General features: G+C 48.2%; 1 protein-coding gene across 2 annotated transcripts in view; it reads right to left on the minus strand.

Moving 5' to 3' along the window:
* The window catches only part of UPF1 (UPF1 RNA helicase and ATPase), a 36421-nt gene extending 17279 nt beyond the window's left edge, over positions 1-19142 (minus strand). The window contains exons 1-5 of one of the 2 annotated variants that reach the window (XM_060008008.1): positions 18636-19142; positions 4810-4952; positions 3114-3203; positions 639-806; positions 33-213 (exon numbers count right to left, since the gene is read on the minus strand). In XM_060008008.1, coding sequence (XP_059863991.1) covers positions 33-213; positions 639-806; positions 3114-3203; positions 4810-4952; positions 18636-18857 — 804 coding nt within the window. In that variant the 5' untranslated portion in view covers positions 18858-19142. The remainder of the gene's footprint in view (positions 1-32; positions 214-638; positions 807-3113; positions 3204-4809; positions 4953-18635) is intronic. The other variant, XM_060008009.1, reaches the window with a different exon arrangement.
* Positions 19143-27062: the final 7920 nt, after the last annotated feature.

Here is a 27062-nt window from a genome sequence, read left to right on the forward strand (position 1 = left end):
GAGATGGGTGTGCATTCCCAGCAGGCCCTCACCTTCCAGAGCTCCTCCAGCTTGTTGATCTGCTGGGCGGTGATCTGCCGCGCCCGCAGCTGCTCCTGCTCAGAAGGGATCTTGACCAGCCAGGACAGGAAGCAACGGTCCTGGATCAGGGGCTGCCACTGCGAGCTGTCCCAGTTAATGTCCTTGAGACTGCTCTGACTGGCACAGGGCTGCCTGCAGAAGCCCCGAGGGTGGGGAGAGCCCAGGTGAGGATGACCTCTAGCCCCCCAAAGGCTTACTGCCTTTAACCTCAAAGGGGCGTTTTCCCTACATTTTACTGTATGAGCACATTACCTTTAAATTGTTAGGAATAAATTGTGTGTCCCCACACACCTGAGCTCTGAACTCTTAAAACTCAGAAGAGACTTTGCTTTTACAGAATTGTTTTCGTGATTTAACCAGAACACACCCCAAAAGGGTTACTTGACATTCCCAGCTCTCTAACAAGCCCCAGCCCCCCGAACCTCCTTACACCTCGTCAGTCGGCAGAAACTATTTTAAAGCTCCATGGAGTCAGAGCCATGGAGTGGCTGAGTCTTTGGGGAAGAGGACTGGGGCTGAAAGGCAGTCCCCCAGGGAAATCGCGGCCCTGCCCTCACCTGCATAGCAGCACCACAACCGAGTCAGCCTTGGCAGGGATGAAGCCGAGGAGGAAGACGTTGCGGCAGCCGCAGTTATAACACTCCAGAACCGTCTCCCCCAGGGGCCCATCCTTGTGCAGAGTCACCTCTTTGCATTTTGCCCTCACGAGGTGATTTACAATGTGGCTGAAACCAGGAAATGATAAACAGTTAACACCCAAAGTTTGGCTTTTCACCACTTCCAATTTTCGAGCTCCGTTAAAAGTTCCGGTACCGTTCACGGTCCATTAGCAGGAGTGGTCACACCTCATCCATCTGGCATCCCGGGGGACCAGCCCGCCCCTGAACTGGCTCCCCACGGAGCACAAAAATCAATCCGACTTGAACCATTTTTAAGGAAAACTTTCCTAACACGTTTCACACAGTTCCTGCTTTTTTCTCTCCCCCCCAGTTCCTGCTTTCTTAAATCCAACTTATTGGACCTAAGTGAATCTAACGCTGGGGCCAAGGCTGCTGTCCTGGAGAGGCAGGAGGCTCGCCCCTTTCACTGCTCCTCTGCTCGTTGTAGTTTCTCTCCTGCTCCTTTCAAAGTCACTTCTCATGGCCCCTGTGCCTGCTTCCAGGAGCAACACCCCTCCTCATTTGCTGCAGGCCAGGAAACCTGATAACCAAATGTATTAGAAACCTGAGGACAGTAAAAAATACCGAGTAGTGGGGCTCAGGGCTACTCTCCGGAAGCACAGGGCCAGCCCTGAACGGTCTGAAAGCCCCACCGCCTCAGCTCTTTTCTTGCTTCGGGTGGCCAGGGCTCTGACGCCTTTCTCATTTCCGGGACACGGCTCACCTAAACCAGGACTTGAGTGCCCCAGCCACAGAACTCTACCCTCCGCCACGCCAGCCTCATTCAGGGCCCACGGGTGGTGCACGGTTCTGCCTCAAGCCCTCCCAGCCCCCGCAGCGATCTGCAGCCTGGCTGCAGGTTTGTCACACGCTGAGCATGCCTGCCAAGCCTCCAGCCTTCCCTGCTGCCACCCTCACATCACCTTGGGAAACCCCTCCTGTTCAAGCTTCGGCTCAGATGCCAACATCCTAATCCTCTCTGGCCCCACGAAGACTGTCAGATTACCTAACTAATCATCACTGCTCTCCGTACTTCCAAAGCCACCCCTCCCCCCACCCCTGGGCCTTCTACCAGGATCAGTGATTTTCTCTTGTCTTTTCTAGGCCCACCTCACTCCATTACACTGGCAGCTTCTTGAAGGCGAGTGGCTGTCCCATCACCTTCACAGTCTGACCTTGCACAGAACACAATCTGGCTGGCCGAGTCTGTTTTCTCTTAGAGGCCCTCCGCTCACTTCCCTTATCTTGGCTCTGCTGACCGGAAGCTGGGGTTGCCAGCCAAGGCAAGTTTTATTTAACTGCTTTTCCTGCAGGAGAGGAACTAATGTGAACACGGTAACACTTATAATTACCCAGAATGTTCAGAAAATGGTATACCAGTCTCTTCTGGTTATCCTGAAGATGCTTTTCCCTTCAAATCTCTAAAAAACATCAGCTCCCTTTCTTGCCTCACTCAGAACCCCACAATTCGCATTACTAACTCCAAGGTGACACGAGATCTGACCATTCTGTGTCCTCAGCCACAGCTGCCAAAGGCACAGTAAGGGTACGGGGCTCTGTGCAAATAAAGCTGCCTATGGAATTTTGTCACTTTATTTCTATAAAACATGAACCTCAGAGGAAGATGCCGCTTTCTTGCAGGCGACCTGGATCCTTGGCCCACGGAGACTCTGCTCTGCTTCCCTGTGGTAATGGAGTGAGTCGCTGCACATCATGGCAGCCTTGGAGGAGCCACCAGGACCAGACCCATGCCAGTGGTGGAGGCTGAGGAGTCTCACCACTCGAGCTTAGCCAAACGGACTCTCCCCTGGAATCTAAGCACCCTCACAATGGGGGTCTCACCCCAAACACAAAACAAGGGACCTAGTCACAGCTGCTGCTGATCAACAGCAGGAAGGGAAGCCCAGAACCGACGGTCAAGTGAACTTAATTTAATCTGATGATTCAGGATCTGGCCCATATTAGCCTCAGGACTGCTCTGATGAGCTAAGGCCAGAGGGAGCCTTCTCAGGAAGCGGCTCCCATGGATGCCCATTACTGTCTTGGGAACATCCTCCCCAGGCACCCAGTAATGAAGATGAACGGGCGTGCCAGGAGCTCATCTTGCAGAAAAATATAAATAAAAACTGGGAAAGAGAATTAAGCCAACCCTACTTGCATAATAAAAAGAACCACAGAGAATAAATCAAGGGTAAATACATTAAGGCATTCACACACCACCATCTGTTTCAAGTTAAACCAGTCACAGAGGAGGGAAAAAACCAGGTTTGTTAGCGTGCTTTTATATTGTGCTTCGCTTCAACATTTCCATAATTTACACACAAATCTGAGCACAGCACTGATTAAAGACACATGCGCGGTTTGATTATCTACCTGCCAGAAGTATTTCCACGTCCATTACAGAACCACTTCTTGCTGGTATTACAGTAAACCACGCAAGCAGGATCGTGTATTCCGCAGTAACTAAAAAAGTCAAAACATCAACAGTTAAAGCTAGAAGACCACTCTCTGGTTTTAATTTGGCAGGATGTAAAATTCTTTCCTCTTACAACATTTTTAAGTTTTTCATTAAACACATACTCAAACCCAATGATCCCACTAACAAAATCCAATCAGTTAACTGCAGAGGCTTCCTGACCCTGTGAACGCAGGGAAGGGTTTAGGGGTGCTGTGGAGACTCCTCAGACAGCAGTAAAGCCCCTTCCAGGGTGAGGTGTGTGTGGGGGGGTGAGAGCAGTAAAAGGTGCCAGGTGAGCCCAACAACGGAGTCCTAAAACCCCCAAGGTGACCTAGTCACTCCCCTTGGCCTCAAGTTTCAGGAACCGTGACTTATAAGCAGGGAAATCGGCATCCTTAGCTCTGGGCACACAGAAGGTAAGCTGAGACCACGCTGCGTTCACAGTGCCTCCCATGCTCCAGCAGAGGGCGCCCTGCTCCTGGGAACACTCAGCTCAACCCAGCAGCGGAGGGTCCTGGGGTACAGACTGAGCTCAGCTCACAAGGAGCACCTAGGGAGATCCCCCTGGCCTCCCTTTTCTGAAAATCAACACACCAAAAACAAAAATATTGGCTCTCCACAGAGTTCTGTATGTGGATGAAGCCAAGACTCAAGTCTCAAATGAGAATGTCCTCTGGCCAAGAACCTTCCCTTCAACACCTCACGCCAGGGGGCTCTCCCTACTCCACTCCCCACGGACGGCAGGAGTGTGACGGGGTGTGCAGACTTTAACGACCTGCAGCTTCACCAGGACCACTTCACAGGCATATCTGGTACATAACAGGAACGCGAATACATATGTAAAAATGTACTGTAAATGAGAGTGAACAAAGAGCCAACAAAGTAAAAAAGTGTGCCCACCAAGCAGGGAAAAGAGCGGCCCTCTGTCCCGTGATGGGTGCAGACCTCAGAGGGGCAGCGTGCCCAAGGGGCAGGCAGAGCTGAGTAGAGGCCCAGGCCCACTGCCCTGCCTGGCGGGGTGCCCTGAGCAAGATCATTTCACCTCTTTTGGTCTCAATTTCCTCATGTGCGTGTAACAAAAAAGCAAGAGTAAGTCCAAACACAAGGGGTGGGTCCTCCTCTAGATAAGAATTCCAAATTTGGTCAACACGCAGGTCTATCCACTGACTACTCACTTCCAATTTTTCAGGAATCTTCCATGCAACAAGGAGGCAGATGTTTTAAAGAAGCCTACAGTAATCTCTTTGTAAGAGAAATCTTAGCTGCTCTATTCACCCTCCAAATGCTCACCCCATGTGATGAGTTCTTTCTGATACGTGAGTGGGGCAGGTACCGGGTAACAACCCAAGGGCCTGAGGAAAGCAGAGAAGGGGAACCTTTCCCCCTCCAGCTGGGAGAATCAGGGATGACAGAGGGTGCTGATCCCATTCGCCTGCCCAGTAATAGGGACTTATGTGTGTATAAAGGCTTGAGCAACCTCCTTATTCCCAAGGACAGTGTTTCCAAGTGTCACAGTCCATGGTCTTAGAGGGGCCTCTGTAAAGTTAGCAAATGCATATAGAATGTGGATGCTCTGGGAGGCGAGTCCTCTCCTCCGCTGAAGGTGCTCACCTGCAGGCATGTATGGGGAGATCCTTCGTGTAATAGGTATCTTCCTCATCTTCTTCGAAGTTCAACTCGGCCAACAACTGGCTAGTCTTGGCCACGCTGTCATCCACGGCCCCGTTCTGCAGGATGCCCTCAGGCCCACCGACCTATGGCAGAAGGCAGCGTCACCATGAAAGACTGCAGCTTCCGGGCCTCAGCCCAGGCACATGGCTTCTCCCCATATGAGCAGTCATGGCAACCTTCCCATGAAGCACTGGCCTGCTCTCTACTGTGCAACAGTTCAGCGTCTTCTGATTTGACTTTTCATACTCTCCTCTTCCCTATCAAACCTACCTGGCCAAAAACAGGGCACAGGTGGCTGAGGTCATCCGCCCTGCCACCTGCACACCCAGGCCCAACCCCATCTAGCCATAGTGCCATGACTACAAGCAGGAAGCTGAGGGCCACAAGAAGCAAGATGACTTTTTACAAACCAGATATGGTCCCCCCCTGCGGACAGCTGCACAAGGGTCCTCCTCCTTTAAAGCCTAAGCACCAGAAGTAAAGGTTGTGACCCCTGCAGATGTGGGAATGCAGTTCTCTCGTTAGTCCACATACTTCCTTCACTGTCAGTTCCCCTCTCCAGAAGGCAGCCCTTCTTAATTATGAATTAGAAATTGAATGTTAGGATAATCTTCCAGTTTCAGGACACGATCTTACTAAATGTACCCTTTATATGTCATAACAGCAAAAACATACAAATAGGCAACTTTAAATAACTAAGCGATGAATTTCACAGGCACCTCTGCTGAGCTCACACATCCATTCACGAGTGCACAGACTCAGCTTGTCCGAGGGAAACAGGTGCTCCTAATGCTGCCCCCGTTGGAACTGCCTCCTCAGACAGCAGCCAACAGTCCTCATCATGGTCCCCACGGGCCACAGCCCACACAAGGCTGGGTCAAGCAGTGGAAGCATCATGCGATGAAAGACGGGAAGGAGTGACAGGAGCCCCAGGGCAGGCACCAGGTTTCTCTGAGCTGTGAGACGGGATCAGACACTGGCCTGCCACGCAGAGCTGGGAAACCAAAACCCACACCCACGCCATGCGGGGTCGGCTCAGGCCAGTCCCTGTCCACTGCTCCAGTCACCTATATGGGCCTAAGGACAACGGGTCTCCTGAGGGGGGGGCATCCCAGAAACTCCAAAGGTGCATTCAGGTTGTCAAGGAAGCCAAGAACCCATTACAGGAACACGTGTCTCTGCAATGGTCTCAGCCAGATCAGAACCCCATTTCACTGTGTCTGCCACCACTTTAATATACTATCTTTTTTTCTTAAGATTTTTTTGATGTGGACCATTTTTAAAGTCTTTATTGAATTTGTTACAATATTGCTTCTGTTTTATGTTCTGTTTTTTTGGCCACCAGGCATGTGGGATCTTAGCTCCCCAACAAGGGATCAAGCCCACACCCTCTGCCCTGGAAGGCGAAGTCTTAACCACTGGACCACCAGGGAAGTCCCAACATTTTTTAGAAGGCAACGATCAGGTTAAATGCAAGAAGACTGTATGCTTTGTTTGGGGGAAGGTTTTTTTTTTTAAATGAAATATCAGTATTAACTTTTGGATTTTAACGTAATGAAGACAGTATTATTAACATCATCACAAGCACCTCTTTGTAAATCCCTGACCTCCTTTTTAAAAAAATTGTAAGTGGTTCTGTGGCGTTAAGTACATTCACATGGTTGTGCAACCACTACCACCATCCATCTCCAGAACTTTCTCATCTTCTCAAACTGAAACTGTCCATTCCCCCTCCCTCAGCCCCTGGCAACCTCCATTCTACTTTGTTTCTATGAATCTGACTACTGTAGGGACCTCACATAAGTGGAATCATGCGGTATTTGCCCTTTTGTGACTGACTTATTTCACTTAGCATAATGTGCTCAAGGTTCATCTATGTCCTAACTGTGTCAGAATTTCCTCCTTTTTCAAGGCTGAATAATATTCCATTGTATGGACACACAACATTTTGTTTATCCATTCATCAGTCAGTGAATACTTGGGTTGCTTCCACCTTCTGGCTGCTGTGAATGATGTTGCTATGAACATGGAGTACGAGTATCTCTTCAAGTCCCTGTTTTCAATTCTTTGGGGTATATACCCAGAAGTGAAGTTGCTGAATCATATAATTATTCTATCTTTAACTTTTTGAGGAATTGCCATACTGTTTTCCACAGCACCTACACTATTTTATATTCCCACCCACCAGTAGTGCACAAGGGTCCTAATTTCTCTACATCCTTGCCAACACGTGTGATTTTTCTGTTGGTTGTTGATAGTAGCCATCCTAATGGGTGTGAGGTGGTATCTCATTGTGGTTTTGATTGACACAACCTGGATTATAATGATGCTAAATATCTTTTCCTATGCCTGTTGGCCATTTGGGTATCTTCTTTGGAGAAAGGTCTAGTCAAGTACTTTGCCTTTTTTTTTTTTTTTTTGCGGTACGCGGGCCTCTCACCGTTGTGGCCTCTCCCGCCGCAGAGCACAGGCTCCGGACGCACAGGCTCAGTGGCCATGGCTCACGCGCCCAGCCGCTTTGCGGCATGTGGGATCTTCCCGTACCAGGGCACGAACCCGAGTCCCCTGCATCGGCAGGTGGACTCTCAACCACTGCACCACCAGGGAAGCCCTACTTTGCCCATTTTTAATCAGGTTGTTAAATTTTTTGTTGTGCTTTGTTTGAAAATATTTTAAACATTTATTTATTTATTTAGGCTGCACTGGGTCTTAGTTGCGGCACATGGGCATGTGGGATCCTTAGCTGCGGCAAGCAGACTTCTTAGCTACAGCATGCGGACTTCTCAGTTGCAGCATGCGGGCAGACTCTTAGTTCCCCGACCAGGGATCGAACCTGGGCCCCCTGCATTGGGAGCATGGAGTCTTACCCACTGGACCACCAGGGAAGTCCCCTTTGTTTGAAATTTTGATAGCAAGTTACTACTTCAAAAAGTTATCTTTCCTTTTGGCAACACTTCTCCTGACACATGCAGCGGCAATACTGGGATGAGGCTGCCGACAAGGGACCAAGACACCTCTCAGTGTGACTGCCTCAGCACACACATGTTTGTTTTCTGAAAGTGTGTGGCCAGATTATGGTACCTGGATTTCACTTCATGGCAGTGAAAGAGCCACATATATCATGTTATAGGGGAGGGCTGAGAGGGTGTGGGCCACAATCTCAGGCTCAGGATGGTATTTACGTTTTTAAATGGTTGGATGAAATACCTAATAGTAGGTATTTGCTTCTTGTCCCACAAAGCCTAGAACGTACTACCTAGCACTTGAAGGAAATGCTTGCTGACATTTCTCCAAAGAAGACATACAGATGGTCAACAGGTACATGACAAAACACGCAATATTTGCTAATTATTAGAGAAATGCAAGCCAAAACTACGAGGTATCACCTCACACCAGTCAGAATGGCCATGATTAAAAAGTCTACAAACAATAAATGCTGGAGAGGGCGTGGAGAAAAACGAACTCTCCTTTGCTGTTGGTGGGAATGTAAATTGGTGCAGCCACTATGGAGAACAGTATGGAGGTTCCTCAAGAAACTAAAAATAGAACTACCATATGACCTAGCAATCCCACTCCTGGGCATATATCCAAAGAAAACTCTAATTCGAAATGTACATGCACCCCAATGTTCACAGCAGCACTATTTACAACAGCCAAGACATGGAAGGAGCCTAAATGTCCATCGACAGAGGAATGTATAAGAAGATGTGGTACATATACATAAAATGGAATATGACTCAGCCATAAAAAAGAATGAAATAATGTCATTTGCAGCAACATGGATGGACATATCATATTATCATATTAAGTGAAGTCACTTATTAAGTGAAGTCAGACAGAGAAAGACAAATATCACAATATCACTTGCATGTGACATCTAAAAAAAATGAAACAAATGAACTTATTTTCAAAACAGAAATGGACTCACAACTATAGAAAACAAACTTATGGTTACCAAAGGGACTGATGGGGGGATGTTAATTAGGAGTTTGAAATTGACATATACACCCTGCTACTATAAAATCGATAAAACAACAGGAACCTACAGTATAGGGTGCTACATTCAATATCTTGTAATAACCTATAATGGAAAAGAATCTGAAAAAGAATATATATATAACTGAATCATTCTGCTGTATACCTGAAACTAACACAATATTGTAAATTAACTATACTTCAATTTAAAACACGGTTGGGGGACTTCCCTGGTGGTCCAGTGGTTAAGACTCCACGATCCCAATGCAGGGGGCCCAGGTTCGATCCCTGGTCAGGGAACTAAGATCCCATATACCGCAACTAAGATGGCACGCCTTAGAGAAGCCCGTGCCAAAATAAATAAATAAATAAATAATTTTTAAAATAAAATAAAAAATGGTTAATTTAAAAAAAAAAGAAAGAAAATGCTTGCTAACTCCTAGTCTAGAAGAACTCTTAAAATGTCTCATCAGGTTGTATAAACTTTTATGTGTAAAGAAATATCCTTAGTGATATGTGAATCTTTACTTTCCTGAAACATAAAAATTAGTATGTGGAGTAATACGGACACATGCGTGACACCAGGTGCCTTCATTCCACCCACTCCTGCTTCATCCAGGCCTCAGATCCCACACTTCATCTCCCCTCACAGAGGGAAGAGTGAACCAGCAGAGGGCACATCAGGAATGTGTGAGGCTCTTAACAGAGCCTGACCAACCATGTGACGACCCTTTCTCTGCATCACTCATACCCCTTCGGGTTTAATAAGGAGCAGGAAATCTAAGTCCGTTCTAGGACCTGCTCTAGGAACTCTCAAGAGACAATACAATACCGACACAACACAAGGTCAGATGGATTCTCCCTCACCCCCCACTGAAGGCAGGGAGACTAGAGAGAGAGGAGTCCGGATTCCCCAGTAGGCCCTGTAGCTGTGTGGCTGGGGGGCGTGGGTTTGTCCCTCCTCACAAGTACTTACGCACACCTACACACCACATGCACTTGTCCAACCCCTGCCCAGCCCCACTCCTGCCCAGCTGTGACCTGACCACAACACAGACTTCTATAGCTGGCTTGTTAATTTCTCCCTCTACTTTCTGGAAAGTTTTAAGATAAACATTAACTTCAAAAATACATTTGACCTTAGCAACTATAATTAAATGAGTTAAAGCACTAAACAGTGCCTGGCACAGAGAAGGCCCACAATCCAAGCCAGGCGACGTAATGGAAGAAGGGAGGGGAGTGTCCTTGTCTGGCACAGGACTGAGGTTATCAACCCATCACCTCCAGCCAGGACTCCTGGGTCCTGCTGGGCTCAAGAAGGGAAAGTCCTCCCCGCACCCCTGGCACCAAGCCCATCCCCAGGCACCGTGTCACTGGGTCTAGAAAGCGAAGGAAACAGTTCTCCCTCCACCCCTGCTCTGGACACTCATTATTGAAGTCCATCTATGAGCTGCTGAGCTGATCAAGGTCTTGCAGAGGTTTTCTGCCCAGAGAGTTTCTTACGACCCACTGCAGAACTCAGTGCACCTCAGAACAGCAGGAAGAGAGGCCACTTCATTCCCACAAAGGAAAAGCACATCAGTTCAAAAATTACCACTAACTGTGCTGGTAAGAACTTTTAGACCATAAATTTTTACCCCAAACCTCATAAGCGTCATACCACTCAGCATGAAATAGACATTCCTGTCCCTCAATCCCCGACTATGCCAATGTCCCAGGGCCTTTGCACTCACTATCCCCCTGGCTTCTACACAGATGGCTCCTGGTCCTTCAGTCCCAGTCCACAGGGCACCTCCTAGGGAGGCCTCCCCTGACCCTATCTGAGGGGCACCAGTGGGGCCAGCTCTGCCGGTCCTGCTCCCTGCTCTGACCCCCGCACCTAGAACTGAGCCCACACCCCAGGAGGCTCTCACAGTGTTAGCTAAATGAACATATCTTCTCAATCAAAATATAAGGTTGAGATGTAAAATGACTCATCATTTATTCTTTTCTTCCACAACTTAAATAAAAAAGAGCGAGTGGGAAATCGCCTTTCCCTCAGGTGACCTGAGGCAGAGAGGAACTACCAGGTCTCTGAGCCCTGCCTCAGGAAAAGGCTAACAGAAGATCCGCTCTCCCTCACCTTTTGAAAAAGTTTCAAAACTACAGAGAATGAATGACCCACACACCCACCATCTGGATCCACCAGCCACTCACATTTTGCCACATTTGCTCTCTCCCTCTCTTGCTCCGCACACATATGCACACATGTGTTCACACACACACATACTTTTCTGTTCCTGATCCATTTCAGAATCATAGGTCCCAGGACAAGGGCTTTCTCCACACAACCACAATATAAACATCACACTCGGGAATAATGCTGATGTAATACTGATATCTAATACACATAGACACATTTTCCCAATGTTCTAATAATGTCCTTTACAGTTTTTTAAATCCAAGACCCAGTTAACAATTACACATTATTTGTGATGTAATCTCTTAGCCTTCTTTAATCCATTAGTTTTAACCACAAGAAATTGTTGAGATTTGACCATTTTTGACCTACAATGAAGGGAACTTCACATGGTCCCACCCAACACAGCAGTCCCTGAGCTTTGGGTTAAAGGAGTTCTACCTGCCTCCCTCTTTTCAGTAGACCCTTGTTTTGACCAAATGCCAAGTCCACCCCTGCCGTTCATTTCAAAGCTCAAGAATATCCTCGACCTGTTTGGGGTGTCTGCAGCTCACCCTGTGCTGCCCCTGCCTGCCCAGCTCTGGGGTCAGCCACTCGCAAAGGAGCTCACAGACTGACATGGAATCCACCCACACCTGCAGGGAGAAGCCAGGCTGTGAGGAGAGGTTCAGTCCAGAAGGCAGGACACCTCACAGGACAATGACCTGGACCGGATCCTGGCTCAGTGGCATGAAAAGAAGAAGAGGGAGGGGCTGCCCAGAAGAGCAGGGCTGGAGACGTGACAATCAATCACATTAACACTAGACCTCACAGGGATCCGGACCAGGTAAATAATCTGACTGTGGAGAAAGGGAAGCCCCATGTATTCAATATTAGATGATCCTGAAAAACTACTGTTGGTGCTGTTTGTCTGACCACAGCAGTACGGCTATGAAGGAAAGATGCCCTTTTCATGTTTTTAGAAATGCATTCTAAATAGCATAAGTCTAAATGGTTGAGTATCACTAACTCATATGGCTCAACCTCAGAAGAGTGAAATGACAAGTTGGATTTGCTTTAAAACACTTCAGCAAAGAAAAAGAAAAAAGAGAGAAAAGAAAATCTTCACAACCATCAAATCAAGAAGACAGATGGGCAGGATTTGCTTTATCTACTTATACACGAGAGAATTCCTAATAAACATTTTTACACAATACAGGTGGACAAGGTGGCTGCCTGGAATCTGTGTTAGCTCTGCAGAGCCATGCACTTGAAAGGAGTGATGGAAGATGAGCACAGCTTGTACCAAATGGCTTCTGCCTCGGGATGAGGCAAGCAACCCCTCCAGCTTCACTGTCAGCCCTGGCAGCTGAGCTATGCGAGGAGCTAGGGTAGATACGAAGGTGCTATCCTCAGTCATGACAAAGGGCTACTCACAGCTCAGCAGGCAGCCTAAATCAACTGTACTGTCTAGAAGCCGTCCTGGCAACAGTCCACAGGGATCCTGAGAAACCCGGCTCAGTTGTCCAACTTGCAAGCTGCTAGTGGACCAACCCACATAAAAAGGCACAAGGACCCTATGCCAAACATGGGATCCCAGGACCCGGCATTCCTGTTGTTTATCAGAGGAAGTAGGATTTTGCCCTCAAGGAAAGCTCTTCCGGCAAGAAGAGTTCAAAGCCCCCCAAGACTGGGGCCCCATAAGACTTGGAAAAGGGAGCACTAAAGACCCGGCCCGACTCACTGCCCCCTCTGCACCTCCCAGGCCACATTCTGCTCTGGGTCCCACTGAACACAATGGTCATCTTGGCCCTTCTCTGTGAGCTGGACTGTCCTATACCACCAAAAGACCACCCCTACCACGCTAACCACCACAACTGCCCCTCAGTTGAGAGCCACTGCCCACAATCTGCCCCTCCAGCCCCTGCGCACAGCGCTCTGGTGGGGCCTCTCCCTCCTGCAAGGCCTCTCACCCAGCTCTCGGGGCAGCACCTCCAAAGGTCTGCTGACCCCCTACTCACACCTCCCATCCAAGGGGAGCCCTGCCTCAGCCCAGGGGGTCCCGGGCCCTGATGTAAACCATCAGAAAAGAACTCACGACTGCTCTAGAGGAGTTATGAGGACTCGGGGACAACGGGGTGCTCAGCGCAGTGACGAGCATGTGCCTGAGGAGGAGTGGCCACCTGGTACTGTGGTAGTTCACACATGTGCGCACCTGAGGGCACACATCTGACCCCAGCGCTCTCTGCCTGAGCTCCCCTTCTAGCCTCAGCCAAACTCTGCCAGGTCTCCCTGCCACCTAAGGGCCCTTCCTCTCAAGGGAGGTCACGGCACCCCTCAGCAGCAACACAAGGCTCCAGTATCCAGCCCGAGCCCCTCGTCGTGGACAACAGCCCTTTTCCCTCCATGCCAAGCCCTGTGCCCAAGTTGTTCAGGGTGCACTTCCTGAACAACTCAAGGACCACCACTCACAAAGGCTTTTTTCCCTTTCCCTCCTCTGGGCCCTCACTGTCCCCAGGGTCAACTGCAGACTGGGCAGCACCTGCCATTTCTAACAAAGCAGCTGCAGTTGGCAAAGGACTCACTTTGACTCCCAGTGGGAGTCAGCCCTCCCCAAGCACAGCAAGACAGTGAAACAGAAGTACTGAGAGGACGGGCATTGAGAACCAGGCTGAGGAGGTCAGCCTGAGAGTGTGCAGAGGGAACAAAACAAAACGTGAACAGACACATGAGGGCTCCCAGGCTCACCACATGAGCAGTGTGGCCAGGCCTCAACTCCTACCTCTGAACACCAGCACAGAACCTACCTAGCACACGAGGCACCACATCTCCCCAGTGTGTGACCTGGACTGGGAAGCACGGGGTCACCCGATCTCCCTACCTTAGAGCTTTAACAAGAAACTACCAAGATTAGAAGGAGCAAAAATAGAAGAGGAAAGGAAAGGTGGCATGAAAGAGAACTCAGGACAGTGAGTGACTGTTGGGATGGCTACACAGCCCAGTAAATTTACAAAAAAAAACCACAAAACACCGAATTGAACACTTAAAAACAAGAGGCCTCGGGAACTGCCTGGCGGTCTAGTGGTTAGGACTCCGTGCTTCCAATGCCAGGGGCCCGGGTTCAGTCCCTGGTCGGGGAACTAAGATCCTGCAAGCTGCTTGGCAAAGCCAAAAAAAAAAAAAAAAAGTATGTCTTACCTGCTTATATCTATGACCCAGATCAAGGTGTGTGAAATTGTAAAAATTATAAAAAAACAAACAAACAAGAGGACCCTGGTATATGACCATACCTCAGTAAAGCTATCATTTATTTATTTTATTATTACTTTTTTTTTGGCTGCACTGGGTCTTCATTGCTCTGCACGGGCTTTCTCTACCTGCGGCGACCGGGGGTTACTCTTCATTGCGGTGCACAGGCTTCTCACTGCAGTGGCTTCCCTCGTTGCGGAGCACGGGCTCTAGGCACGCGGGCTCAGTAGTTGCGGCTCGCGGGCTCTAGAGCACAGGCTCAGTAGTTGTGGCACACGGGCTTAGTTGCTCTGCGGCATGTGGGATCATCCCGGACCAGGGCTCGAACCCGTGTCCCCTGCATTGGCAGGTGGATTCTAAACCACTGCACCATCAGGGAAGCCCAGTAAAGCTATTAGAAAGATCCCTCTCTTTTTTGGTTGTGGGAGCTAGATTGATAGAGAACTTTGTTCTGCAGTTAATATTGGTATTGTATTAGTGTTACCTTTTCCCCCCAATCATGCTGAATCTGGGTAACAAAACTAATTGGGTAAATAGAGTTAGGAGTTATTTCGCTTATTAAGCAGTAACTGACACGTAAGCCCTCCCTTTCAGGGGTTTGGAACCAAACGCCAGAAATCCAATAAGAGGAAAATACAGGTAGAACACATGCCAGAGCTCCTGCGAGGTTAGCAGCATCTCATCTCCAATTTTCTCAAGGCGTACTTATGTCACAGCTGTACTGAGTGTTCACGGAACAAAAAAGGGCTGACTCAAATTTTAAACTCACCACTTTTAGGAACCCCGGAACTATATGGAACTCACTCCTCACCATAAGCTGAGGGCCAGGAAGCAGAAGATGATCTGTTTACCTGGACAATCAAGGATATGCTGGAACAGCCTTCCCTGACTTCTGAAGGCAGCAGGTTTTGAAGAGTAGGTAGCAGTTCTTTATAATTTTATAAATTGACACACATCAATGTACATAAACACCGGTGAATCCATCAATAAAGGTAACAAACACATCCATCACCCTCAGTCTCCTCGTGCCTTTGCCATCCCTCTCTCCTTTCCTCTCCTCCCCACAACCACTGATCTGCCTTCTGTCACTGTAGGTTACCTAGCACTTTCTAGAGTTTTATATGAACAGAATCAAAGAGTATATACTCTTTTTTAAGTGCATCTTTCACTCACTGGAATTATTTGAAGATACATCCATCTTGCTGGCTGTATCAATGGTTCATTTCCTTTTTTTTGTTTGGCAGTGTTCCCAACTCTTAAGATTTTCACCATAATTCCAATGTTTGGAGGAAACACAATAGTAGCAACAGTCAAGGGGAAATATTCCAACTAGGCAGACCAGAAGGTCTGTAATACCAGCTATTATGCAAAGGACTTCCAAAATTACCTTTCCCTGCCCTTTGAGGGGCAGGGGAAGGGGCCAGGAAAGGGTCAAATACCCAAAAGAAAACTGTCCCTTTATCTTAAGGACACCTGTCAGGGCTTTGATAAATATCAGTTTCAAATAATAAACAAGAAAACAAGTGTCATTGGAACCAACTCAGAGCTCAGCAGGAGTCACCTCTGCCTGCCATTCTCCCACCCTGGCCAAGACACACATGTGTTACCTCAACAAACTTTCAGATAAAACCAACTGTGCAAAACTGGCAGTCAAGACTGATATCAAAAGTGGCTACACACCGGAAAGCAGTCTGGCAGCACCCGAAAAAGCAACAGGCAGTTGTTACCATACCACCCACCAATTTCACTGAAGGCTTACGTCCACACAGAAACCTCTACACAGACGTTCACAGCAGCATTTTCCATAACAGCTAAAAACAAAAACAACTCAAATGTCCACCGACAGGTAAGTGGATAAACAAAATGTGGTCTGTCTGTGCTGTGGAATATCATTCAGTCATAATAAGGAATGGAGCAGATACATGCCACAACATAGATGAACCCTGAAAACATGCTCAGTAAAAGAACAAAAGACCACATACTATATGTCTATTTATATGAAATGTCCAGAGTACATAAATCCAGAGATAGAAAGATTAGTGGCTGCCTGGGGTTAGAGAGGGGAGGACTGACAGGCTAAGGGGTGCAGGGCTTCTTTTTATGGTGATGAAAATGTCCTAAAATCGACTGTGGTGGTGGCTGCACAACTCTGAATGTACTGAAGTCACTGAATTGCACACTTTGAATGGGTGAAGTGTATGGTATGTGAATTCTACCTCGGTAAAGCTGTGAAACAAAAGTGGTTGCCCAGCACTTGACAATCCACAGCCACTCATCCAATAAGATAAAATCAAAAGGCACTCAGAAGAGAAGCCCAGGGACTTCCCTGGTGGCGCAGTGGTTAAGAATCCGCCTGCCAATGCAGGGGACATGGGTTCGAGCCCTGGTCCGGGAAGATCCCACATGCCGCGGAGCAACTAAGCCCGTGTGCCACAACTCCTGAGCCTGCGCTCTAGAGCCCGTGAGCCACAACTACTGAGCCCACGTGCCTAGAGCCTGTGCTCCGATACGAGAAGCCAACGCAATGAGTAGCCCCCACTCACCACAACTACAGAAAGCCCACACACAGCAACGAAGACCCAATGCAGCCAAAAATAAATAAGTAAATATATTTATTTATTAATTTAAAAAAAAAAAAAAGAACCCAACTAGAACTCAGAGCTGCTCCAGGCTTGCTGTTTTATAGGCTACAGTTTAAACAGGATTTCCAATAAAACGATTACCTCTCACAACCCTGAGCTGCCACGGGTCATGGCACACTGCTCAACCAAGAGATCTTTATCTTCAGCCTTCCGGACACGCTGGACACAAATTACAGACAGCACTATCTGGTCTATCCATTCATACATGAGTCCAGATTTCACGTATGTTTAAAAGTAACAAAAATATAGCTGTTATCCCCATTTTACAGCTGTGGAAACAGGTCTACAGAGTATGAAACTACAGGCGTTATCATGAGCCTCCAGCGGCTCATTCATTTCTCCATGCAAACTCTCCCCTCTCTCCTACCTTCCCCCACCATATGTAAACAAAACCGAAAAAACATACATATGGTGCACACCTGTTCTCCCTGATGCCCCACCCATCAAGCTTCTATTTTTAAGGAATCTGGGGTTAGCATGAGTCAAATGTTTTCTGCTTCTATTAGGGGCTAAAAGAAAGTCCAGGTGGGTGGTCTACCCACGGGAATGACTCATCCAACTAGAATGTAAGCCCCCTCCTCCAGGACAGGGTTTGAGCTCACTCTGGCTGAGGATGGGTTAGCTCCCCGCACCCTGGCGGTGGATCCTCTTGCTAAGGGACACCTATGACAAGGTGAACCCTATAGCTCCTCCCTGGCTGAGAATTCAGGAAAATAAACCTGAGGGAGGTGCCAGGCACAGGAATGGAATCTGAGATCCACAGGAAGATGGCTACATTCCTGGGGAGCCCAGCCCAAGACCACTGCCAGCCCCTTCTCCCACCCCGGGGCAAGGACCCAGGTCCAGGAAGTGTATGCCTAACACACTCTCCTAACACAAACCCAAATTTAAAATAACTGAGCAGCCTTCGCTAAATGTTCACATTATTAAGAACAAAACTTTCTGACATGGCAGAACCATTTATATGAAACCCACTACCACGGCCCCATTGGAGGAACAAACTCAAAACCAACTTTTCCAAGGCAGGGCTGTGGAGTTACGTAACAGGTCGATTTCAGCAACAGGCAATGCAAGAAGGAAAAACAAAACGCAAACTGCTTCATGAATAATCTTAAAAGCCAGAGAGTGTGGGGTTCTCGATTGGATGCAAAAATTCCGTGTCTGCTGGGGAAGCCTCGACCCTCCTCTCGCCAGCATCCCAGGGCCCGGTGAAATTTGAACCCGCCGCACAGTGGGCATGAATGGGGGCGGGGGTGCCCCGATGGCTGCGACCACAGGTAAGGGAGTGGGGCAGGGCGGTCGCATCAGCCAGAGGGGGAACCGGAGCAGATCACCCCGGAGCTGGTTTGAGCAGGGCACTGACCCAGCTGGAGGAGAACTCGGGGACAAGTCGCCCCCAACCTGTCCAGAGACGGACCTAGGGCCGCTCACCTCGGACAGGCCCGGAAGAGGACTTGGGACAGATCACGTAAGACCCGGCCTGAGCTAGGTCCTGAGATCACTCGGACGCAACCAGAGCGGAACTTGAAGGAGATCTACCCGGGTCCGGCTGGAGAGCGGAAACTGGGGCAGGTTACTCCGGGCACGTCCTGAGCGGGAGATGCCCGTCCAGGTTACTCCGCACCCGGCCGGGCTGTGGGACCCGAGCAGATCAGCCTGGGCCCGGCTGGAGGGGAAACCGGGGCAGGTCCCCGACCGCCGAGGCCCGGCCCTGGCTTCCGGCGTCGCCATGTGCCGCTCACCTGCGCGTCGAGCTGTCCGGCCGCCGCGCCCGGGCCCGCGCAGACCGGGGCCCCAGCGCCGCCACCTCCGGGGCCGCCGGGGGGCGTCTGCGTCTGGCTGGGGAGAGTGAAGTCGGTAAACTCGAACTCGGAGCCCTGGGTGTCGGCGCCGAGCAGCTCGGCCTCCTCAGTGTCCAGGAAGGTGAGCGTCTGCGAGCTGGGCCCGTACGCCTCCACGCTCATGGTGCCGCCGCGTAGAGCTCTCAGGCCGGCTCCACACCTCACTCGAGCCCGCCGCCGCGCTGAGGCCTAGGCCGCAGGCCTCGGGCTGCCGCCGCCGCCGCTGCGCCCGCGCCCGTGAAACGGATCAAAACGCCCGCCGCAGAGCGAGCAGGGTCGAGAGTCACGCGCGCCAAACCGCCGCCGCTGCCGCCGAGCCTCTCAGCTTCGCCGCTTCCTTCGGAGCCGCCCGCCCTCGCAGCCCTCGGCAGGAACCGCCGCCACCGCTGCCGTCGCCGCCGTGCGCGTGCGCGAGCCCGACGCCAGCGCAGGTGCGCGTGCGCGAGCCCGACGCCGGCGCAGGCGCGCGCACTCCTTGAGGACGCCTCCAACCGCGCCCGGACTCCCGGAGCCTAGCGGGCCGACGGGACGCGCAACGTGCACGCGTGGGGGGCGGGGCTTCCAACTGCCGTCTCAGCAGACGCTCCAGTACGTGGTCACGCCCCAACCGCTGCTCTGTGGCGCTGGGGCAGAGGTTGGTTTCGGATTTGGTCGTCTGTGTCAGGCGGTGGCAGTGTCTTGGGTTAACTGAGCGCCAACTGAATGCCTTACATAGGTGGAACACCCAGCTGGGGAGGCTTCACCAGGACGGTGCGGTGCGTCCCCATCTCTCGAAGAAGCTCCCTGGGCCTGTTAACCCATCTTTAAAATGGAGGCGCCTGGCACAAAGTAGCTGCTCAGTGTGCATTGGTTGAATAAATGAATGGGGACAGTCCTTACCACAGAGCCTAGCACGCGGAAATGGTGATTGCTGCTGCTCTGGACAATAATATTATTCAGAGGCAGTATATAACAAAGCGATTGGGAGTACTTGCTCTGAGTTGAAATCCAGACCTGACCACCTACTGGCTGTGTGGCTTTGTACAAGTGATTTCATCTCTCTGAGCCTAGGGTTTTCTCATCTGGGAAAGGGGAATAATAGCCATTAAGATGGAATGAGGAATAAATGAGCTACTATTTACTCCCTTAAGAAGTATTTATAAAGGAAAGTTCCATGTGGACAGGAGCTGACCATGTGATCATGGGCTTCCCCAATGGGAAGAATAATGCCAACACACAGGAGGTGCTCAGTAAAAGTTCAGTTACTAGTTTCTGAGCGTTAATTTCCTAACTTCTAGCCTCAGTTTCCTTTTTTGTAAAGTGTCTTCGAGAACCTGTCACTTCCCAAGATTCTGGGACTAAATACTTGAAGTCAGCTCACGGGGCTCCTGGTTTGCATGGCTACACTAAAAGTTCCTGATGCTGCATTGTTCCTCATTTTCCAATATTCCTGTCACAACATGATAAGAGTTTCCTTTTTCCTTCTTCACATCTTTTTTGGCTTCCTGTGCACTAAAATGTGGGAATATAAAAAATGAATAATTAGGTCCCCCTCTCCAGGGTGAGAGTTTAAGGGAGAATCCCAACAAGCCAACAGATGCTTTCAATAAAATGCAAAGCCCTCTATGGAAAATATCCAATTGAATTGGTAGAAGCATTTAAGACCAATGTGGTAAAACTTATCAGAGTTTTATTTATTTATTTATTTTTATTAATTAATTTTATTTATTTATTTTTGGCTGCGTTGGGTCTTCGTTGCTGTGCATGGGCTTTCTCTTGTTGTGGCGAGTGGGGGCTACTCTTCGTTGCGGTGCGCGGGCTTCTCATTGCAGTGGCTTCTCTTGTTGCAGAGCAAGGCTCTAGTTGCATGGGCTTCAGTAGTTGTGGCACTCTGGCTCAGTAGTTGTGGCTCTCAGGGTCTAGAGCTCAGGCTCAGTAGCTGTGGCACATGGGCTTAGTTGCTCCGTGGCATGTGAGATCTTCCCAGATCAGGGCTCGAACCCATGTCCCCTGCATTGGCAGATGGATTCTTAACCACTGTGCCACCAGGGAAGTCCCCCTTATCAGAGTTTTAAATGCATGCCCTGCCCTGCATTTGACCTAGCAATTCCATTTCTAAGGATCTCCTCTTGTGTCCTACATACACTCACATTTGCAAAACGTTTTAGTGTATTTGATAATACACTAAAGCATATCTATTTAACACAAAAGAAGTCGGTAATGGAGGAATTGAAAAAAAAAGACATGACGTATAGAAAGCAAATAGCAAATGGCAGAAATAAGTCTTTATGTGTAATTACACTAACTGTAAATAGATTAAATTCTCCACTTAAAAGACAGAGATTGTCAGAACTGATTTTTTAAAATCATGGTTCAACTATGCTGTCTACAAAAGACTCACTTTAGATTCAAAGACAAAATTGAAAGTAAATGGAGAGAAAAAGACACTCCATGCAAATAGTAACCCAAAGAGAGCTGGACTGGCTATACTAATCTCAGATGTTAAGACAAAAATTGTTACTTGAGACAAAGAACATTATATAATGATAAAAGTTTCCGTCTATCAGGAAGAAATAATGTATTTTGGGTCTCTACCTAACAGTAGAGACCCAAAATACATGAAGCAAAATGTGACAAATTGAAAGGAGAAATAAACAATTCAACAGTAACTATGGTTTACTCTTGAGGAAAGGAGTCTAAGGCCTAGGGAGATGGAAATGTAGAGTGGAGTTGTCATTTAAGACCTACTCACCCAACCTGGGAGGTCCCAAGGATACAACTTTCACCATGATTGTGAGAAATAAATTTGTGAGGGAACCCCAGCATCCTGGAGGAGCTCTATGATCTCTCTTCTCTGTAGCTCAGAACTTATAACAGTAACTGCTGCCACTGAATTGGGAAACCTAAATGCAATGAGAGTAATTGAATCCCGGGTTGGCAAAAGCCAAGCGGTGGCACTCAAACACCAAAGGCAAGGTGGGTGTCATTACCATAATGGACATCAGGGTCAAAGCAGCAATCAGGAAAAAAAAAAAATCAGGATAGTCTGACTCACAGAGACCTATGGCATTGGCTAGATGATCATGGTGTTCCTAGAAGTGAAATAGATGGGAAGCCTACTAAGTTCTTATTTGATCTGTTTAAGCAGAAAAGTTCTAGGTCAAGTGAACAAAAGTCTAACTTGAATCATAAAAATAGAGAGTCGCGGCCCCTCAGTCAATCCTCAGACTTGATCCAGTTCACAAACCCAGAACATCTTTAAGGAAGATGAGGCTGAGTGCCCTTGAGGAAGGACCCTGGCACACTACCAAAAATTTGTATGTTAACATTTCTCCCAGTCTTCTCCAATGACACCTATGGCCCTTTACCAGGGTGACTGTGCACTGGGGAAAAGGAAATAATTAGGCCTTTCAGGAATTACTGGACACTGCCTCTGAACCAACACTAATTCTAGGAGACCCGAAACATCACTGTGGTCCATCAATCAGAATAGGGGCTTATGGGGACTTCCCTGGTGGTCCAGTGGTTAAGAATCCACCTTCCAATGCAGGGGACATGGGTTCCATCCCTGGTCAGGGAAATAAGATCCCACATGCTACAGGGCAACTAAGCCCGCACACCACAACTATTGAGCATGCATGCGAGCCACAACTAGAGAGAAGCCCAGCGCGCCTCAACAAAAGATCCTGCCTGCCACAACTTAGACCCGATGCAGCCAAAAAATAAATAAATAACTAAATATTTTTTTAAAAAAACTTAAAACTTAAAAAAAAAAAAGAATAGGGGCTTATGGAAGTCAAGTTATCAATGGAGTTTTAGCTGGTCCATTTCACAATGGGTCCAGTGGATCCCTGAACCCATCCTGTGGTATTTCCCCAGTTCTGGAATACATAATTGGAATAGATACACTTAACAGCTGGCAGAATCCTCACATTCATTCCGTGACCTATGGAGTGAGGGCTATTATGGTGGGAAAGGTCAAGTGAAAGCCACTAGAACTGTCTCTAGCTAAGAAAATGGTAAACCAAAAATAATACTGCATTCCTGGAGGGATGGCAGAGATTAGTGCCGACATCAAGGACTTGAAAGGTGCGATTGAATGCACATCCCCATTCAACTCTGCTATTTGGCATGTACTGAGGACAGATGGAGCTTGGAGAATGACAATGGGTTATCACAAGCTTAAGCAGGTGGTTGACTCCAGTTGCAACTGCCCTACCAGATGTGGTTTCATTCCTTGAGCAAATAAACACATTCTCGGTACCTGGTATGCAGCTATATAGGTGGCAAATGCCTTTTTCTCCATCCTTGTCCAAGATCAGAAGTAGTTTGCTTTCAGCTGAAGAGACCAGCAATACACCTTCACTGGCCTACCTCAGGGGTACATCAACTCTCCAGCCCCATGTCACAATTTAGTTCTCAGAAATCTTGATCACCTTTCCCTTTCACAAGATGTCACACTGGTCCATTATAATGATGACATTATGCTGATTGGACCTAGTGAACAAGAAGTAGCAACCATTATGGACTTACTGGTAAGACATTTGCATGTCAGAGAGTAGGAAATAAATCCAACAAAAATTCAGGGGCCTTCTAGCTCAGTGTAATTTTTAGGGATCCAGAGGTGTGGGGAGTGTAGAGGTATCCCTTCTGAGGTGGCTTAAATTGTTGCATCTGGCCCCATCTGTCACCAAGAAAGGGACACAAAGCCTAGGGGGCCTCTTTGGATTGTGGAGGCAACATATTCCTCATTTGGGTGTGTTACTCTGGCCCACTTACCAAGTGACCTGAAAAACTGCTGGTTTTGAGTGAGACCCAGAACAAGAGAGGGCTCTGCAACAGGTCCAGGCTGCTGTGCAAACTGTTCTGCCACTTTGACTGTAAGATCCAGCAGATCAAATGGTGTCAGTGGCAGATAGCGATGCTCTTTGGAGCCTTTGGCAGCCCATGTAGGTGAAATGCAGCACAAGCCCTTAGGATTTTGCAGCAAAGTCCTGCCATCCTCTGCAGGTAAATACTTTCCTTTGGGGAAATAGCTTTACGCCTGCTACTGGGCCTTAGTAGAGACTGAACCCTTCACCATGAGCCACCAAGTTACTATGGGATCTGAGCTGCCATCATGAACTGAGCACTGTCTGATCCATCAACCCATAAAACAGGATGTGCACAGCAGCCCATCATCAAATGGAAGGGGTATGTATATAAGATCAGGCCTGGGCTTCCCTGGTGGCCCAGTGGTTAAGAATTCGGCTGACAATGCAGGGGACATGGGTTCGAGCCCTGGTCCAGGAAGATTCCACATGCCGTGGAGCAACTAAGCCCGTGCGCCACAACTACTGAGCCTGCAAGCCACAACTACTGAAGCCCACGCACCTAGACCCCGTGCTCCGCAACAAGAGAAGCCACCACAATGAGAAACCCGCGCACCAAAACGAAGAGTAGCCCCCCCACTCACCGCAACTAGAGAAAGCCCGTGCGCAGCAACGAAGACGGAATGCAGCCAAAAATTAATCAATTAATTAATTTTAAATATATATATATATCAGGCCCAAACAGACCCTGAAGGCAGAAGTAAGTTACCTGAAAAAATGGGCCAAATGCCCATGGTCCCCACTTCGGTTACACTGCCTTCTCTCTCCCAGCCTGCACCTATGGCTTTATGCAGAGTTTCCTGTGATCAGTTGACAGAGGAAGAGAAATCTTGGGCCTGGATTACAGATGGGGCTGCGCAATATGCAGGCACCACCAAAAGTGGACAGCTGTAAAACTACAGCCCCTCTGTGACAGCCCTGAAGGACAGCCACGAAGGGAACTCCTCCCAGTGGGCAGAATTTCAGCCAGTGCACTTAGCCGTTCATTTTGCTTGGAGGGAGAAATGGCCAAATGTATGATTATACACCGATTCATAGGCTGCAGCCAATGGTTTGTTTGGATGGTCAGGGACTTGGAAAGAACAAGATTGGAAAACTGGGAACAAGAAAGTCTGGGGAAGACTATGTAGATAGACGTCCTTGAATGGCAGGGGTGGGGGAGGAATGCGAAGATATTTGTGTCCCATGTGATTGCTCACCAAAGGGTGAACCCAACAGAGGAGTATTTTAATAATCGAATGGACAGGATGACCCATTCTGGGAACACCAGTCAGCTTCTTTTCCCAGCCACTCCTGTCACCACCTAATGGACCATGCATGAACAAGTGGCCATGGTGGCAGGAATGGAAGTTATGCGTGGGCTCAGCCACCTGGACTTCCATTCACTAAGGCCAAGCCAGCTATGGCCACTGCCGAATGCCCAATCTGCCGACAACAGAGACCAACACTGATGCCCCAGTATGGCACCATTGCCTGGCCAGCTACCCAATGGCAGGCTGATCACTTTGGACCACTTCCATCATGGAAGAAGCAGCATTTTGTTTACTGGAATAGATGCTTACTCTGGATGTGGAATTGCCTTCTCTGCATGTAATGCTTCTACCAAAACTACCATCTGTGGACTTACAGAATGCCTCGTCCGCCATGATGGTGCTCCACATAGCGTTCTTTTGATCAAGAAACTCACTGCACAGCAAATGAAGTGTGGCGATGAATTCACTGGTCTTACCATGTTCCCCATCATCCTGAAGCAGCTAGTTTGATAGAGCAATAGAATGGCCATTTGAAGACTCAGTTACAGTGCCAGCAAGGTGGCAGTACGTTGCAGGGCTGAGGAAGCCTGTCCAGGAGGCTGCATGTGGTCTGAGTCTGATAGACAGGATTCACAGATCCAGGAATCAAGGTGTGGATGTGGGAGAGGCACCTTTCACTATTACCACTAGTGACCCCTTAGCAAAACTTTTGCTTCCTGTCCCCATGACCTTATGCTCTACTGGCCTAGAGGTCTTCATTTCAAGGGGAGGAATGATTAGACCAGGAGAAACAATGATTTCATTGAACTGGAAGTTGAGACGGCCACCTGGCCACTTTGGGTTCCTCATGCCTCTGAATCAACAGGCAAGGAAGGGGGTGACTGTGCTGGCTGAGGTGATGGATCGTGACGTCCAAGGGGGAAATTAGCCTTCTACTCCACAATGGAGGTAAGGAAAAGCCTGTCTCGACCACAGGAGATCCCTGAAGTCATATCTTAGTATCACCATGGTCCTGTGATTAAGGTCAATGGAAAACTACAACAACTCAGTTCAGTTCGGACTGCTAATGGCCCAGACCCTTCAGGAATGAAGTTTGGGGTCACCCTATGAGGTAGAAGACGATGACCACTCAGGTGCTTGCTGAGGGCAAAGGGAATATGGAACAGGTAGTAGAAGAAGGTAGTTAATACCAGCCATGACCACGTGACCAGTTACACAAGTGAGGACTGAAATTGTCATGAGTATTTCTTCTTTTTTTTGTTATGTATGTGTGTGTGTAATATCTATATATTCTTCCTTCTCTTATCCTCTTATCATGGAACATGAGACATATTGACTTTATAGTACAGTATTTAAGTATTGTTAGCTTTACATTGTAGTATTTAACTTAAAGTTTATCAAGAACAAAAGTAAACATCACCCAAGGACTTTGCATTCTCCTCTAGAGAAAAGGTTAATGCATTTTCATTGTATACAGGAAAGTTGTATTGTGTTAGGCAAAATTATGACCTGGTTATAATTTTGCCTAACACAATAAGTAACTGCATGACACTTTATTTGAAAATTAAGTATGGTTTAAGTACATGTGTATGATTGCCAAGTTGACAAGGGGTGGACTTATGATGGTTAATTTTGGGTGTCAACTTCACTAGGCCATGGTATCCAGATATTTGGTTAAACGTTATTCTAGATCTCTAGGTATTTTTTAGATGAGATTAACATTGAAATGAGCCAGGCCAAGAAGGACAAATTCTGTATGATTCCATTCCTATGAGGTACTGAGAGTAGGCAATTCATAAAGATAGGAAGTAGAATGGTGCTTGACAGGATATGGGGGAGGGGGAATTGCAACAGGGATGGGGTTTCTTTGGGGGATGATGGAAAAGTTCTGGAATGAGATAATGGTGATAACATTGTGAATAGACTAAAAAATCAATGAATTGTCTACTTCTTTTTTTCTTTGGCAGCGCCGCTCGGCTTGTGGGATCTTAGTTCCCTGATCAGGGATTGAACCTGCACCCTTGGCAATGAAACCATGGAGTCCTAACCACTGGACCGTGAGGGAATTCCCTGAATTGTCTACTTTAAAATTATGAATTTTATGTTATGGGATTTTATCTCAATTTAAAAGTCGCTCCTCATCAACATTTTGGAAGTTTAAAATATGTCCTCAAGGGCTTCCCTGGTGGCGCAGTGGTTGAGAGTCCGCCTGCCGATGCAGGGGA

Source organism: Delphinus delphis, chromosome 3, assembly GCF_949987515.2.
Source record: "Delphinus delphis chromosome 3, mDelDel1.2, whole genome shotgun sequence".
NCBI classification, from domain to species: Eukaryota; Metazoa; Chordata; class Mammalia; order Artiodactyla; family Delphinidae; genus Delphinus; species Delphinus delphis.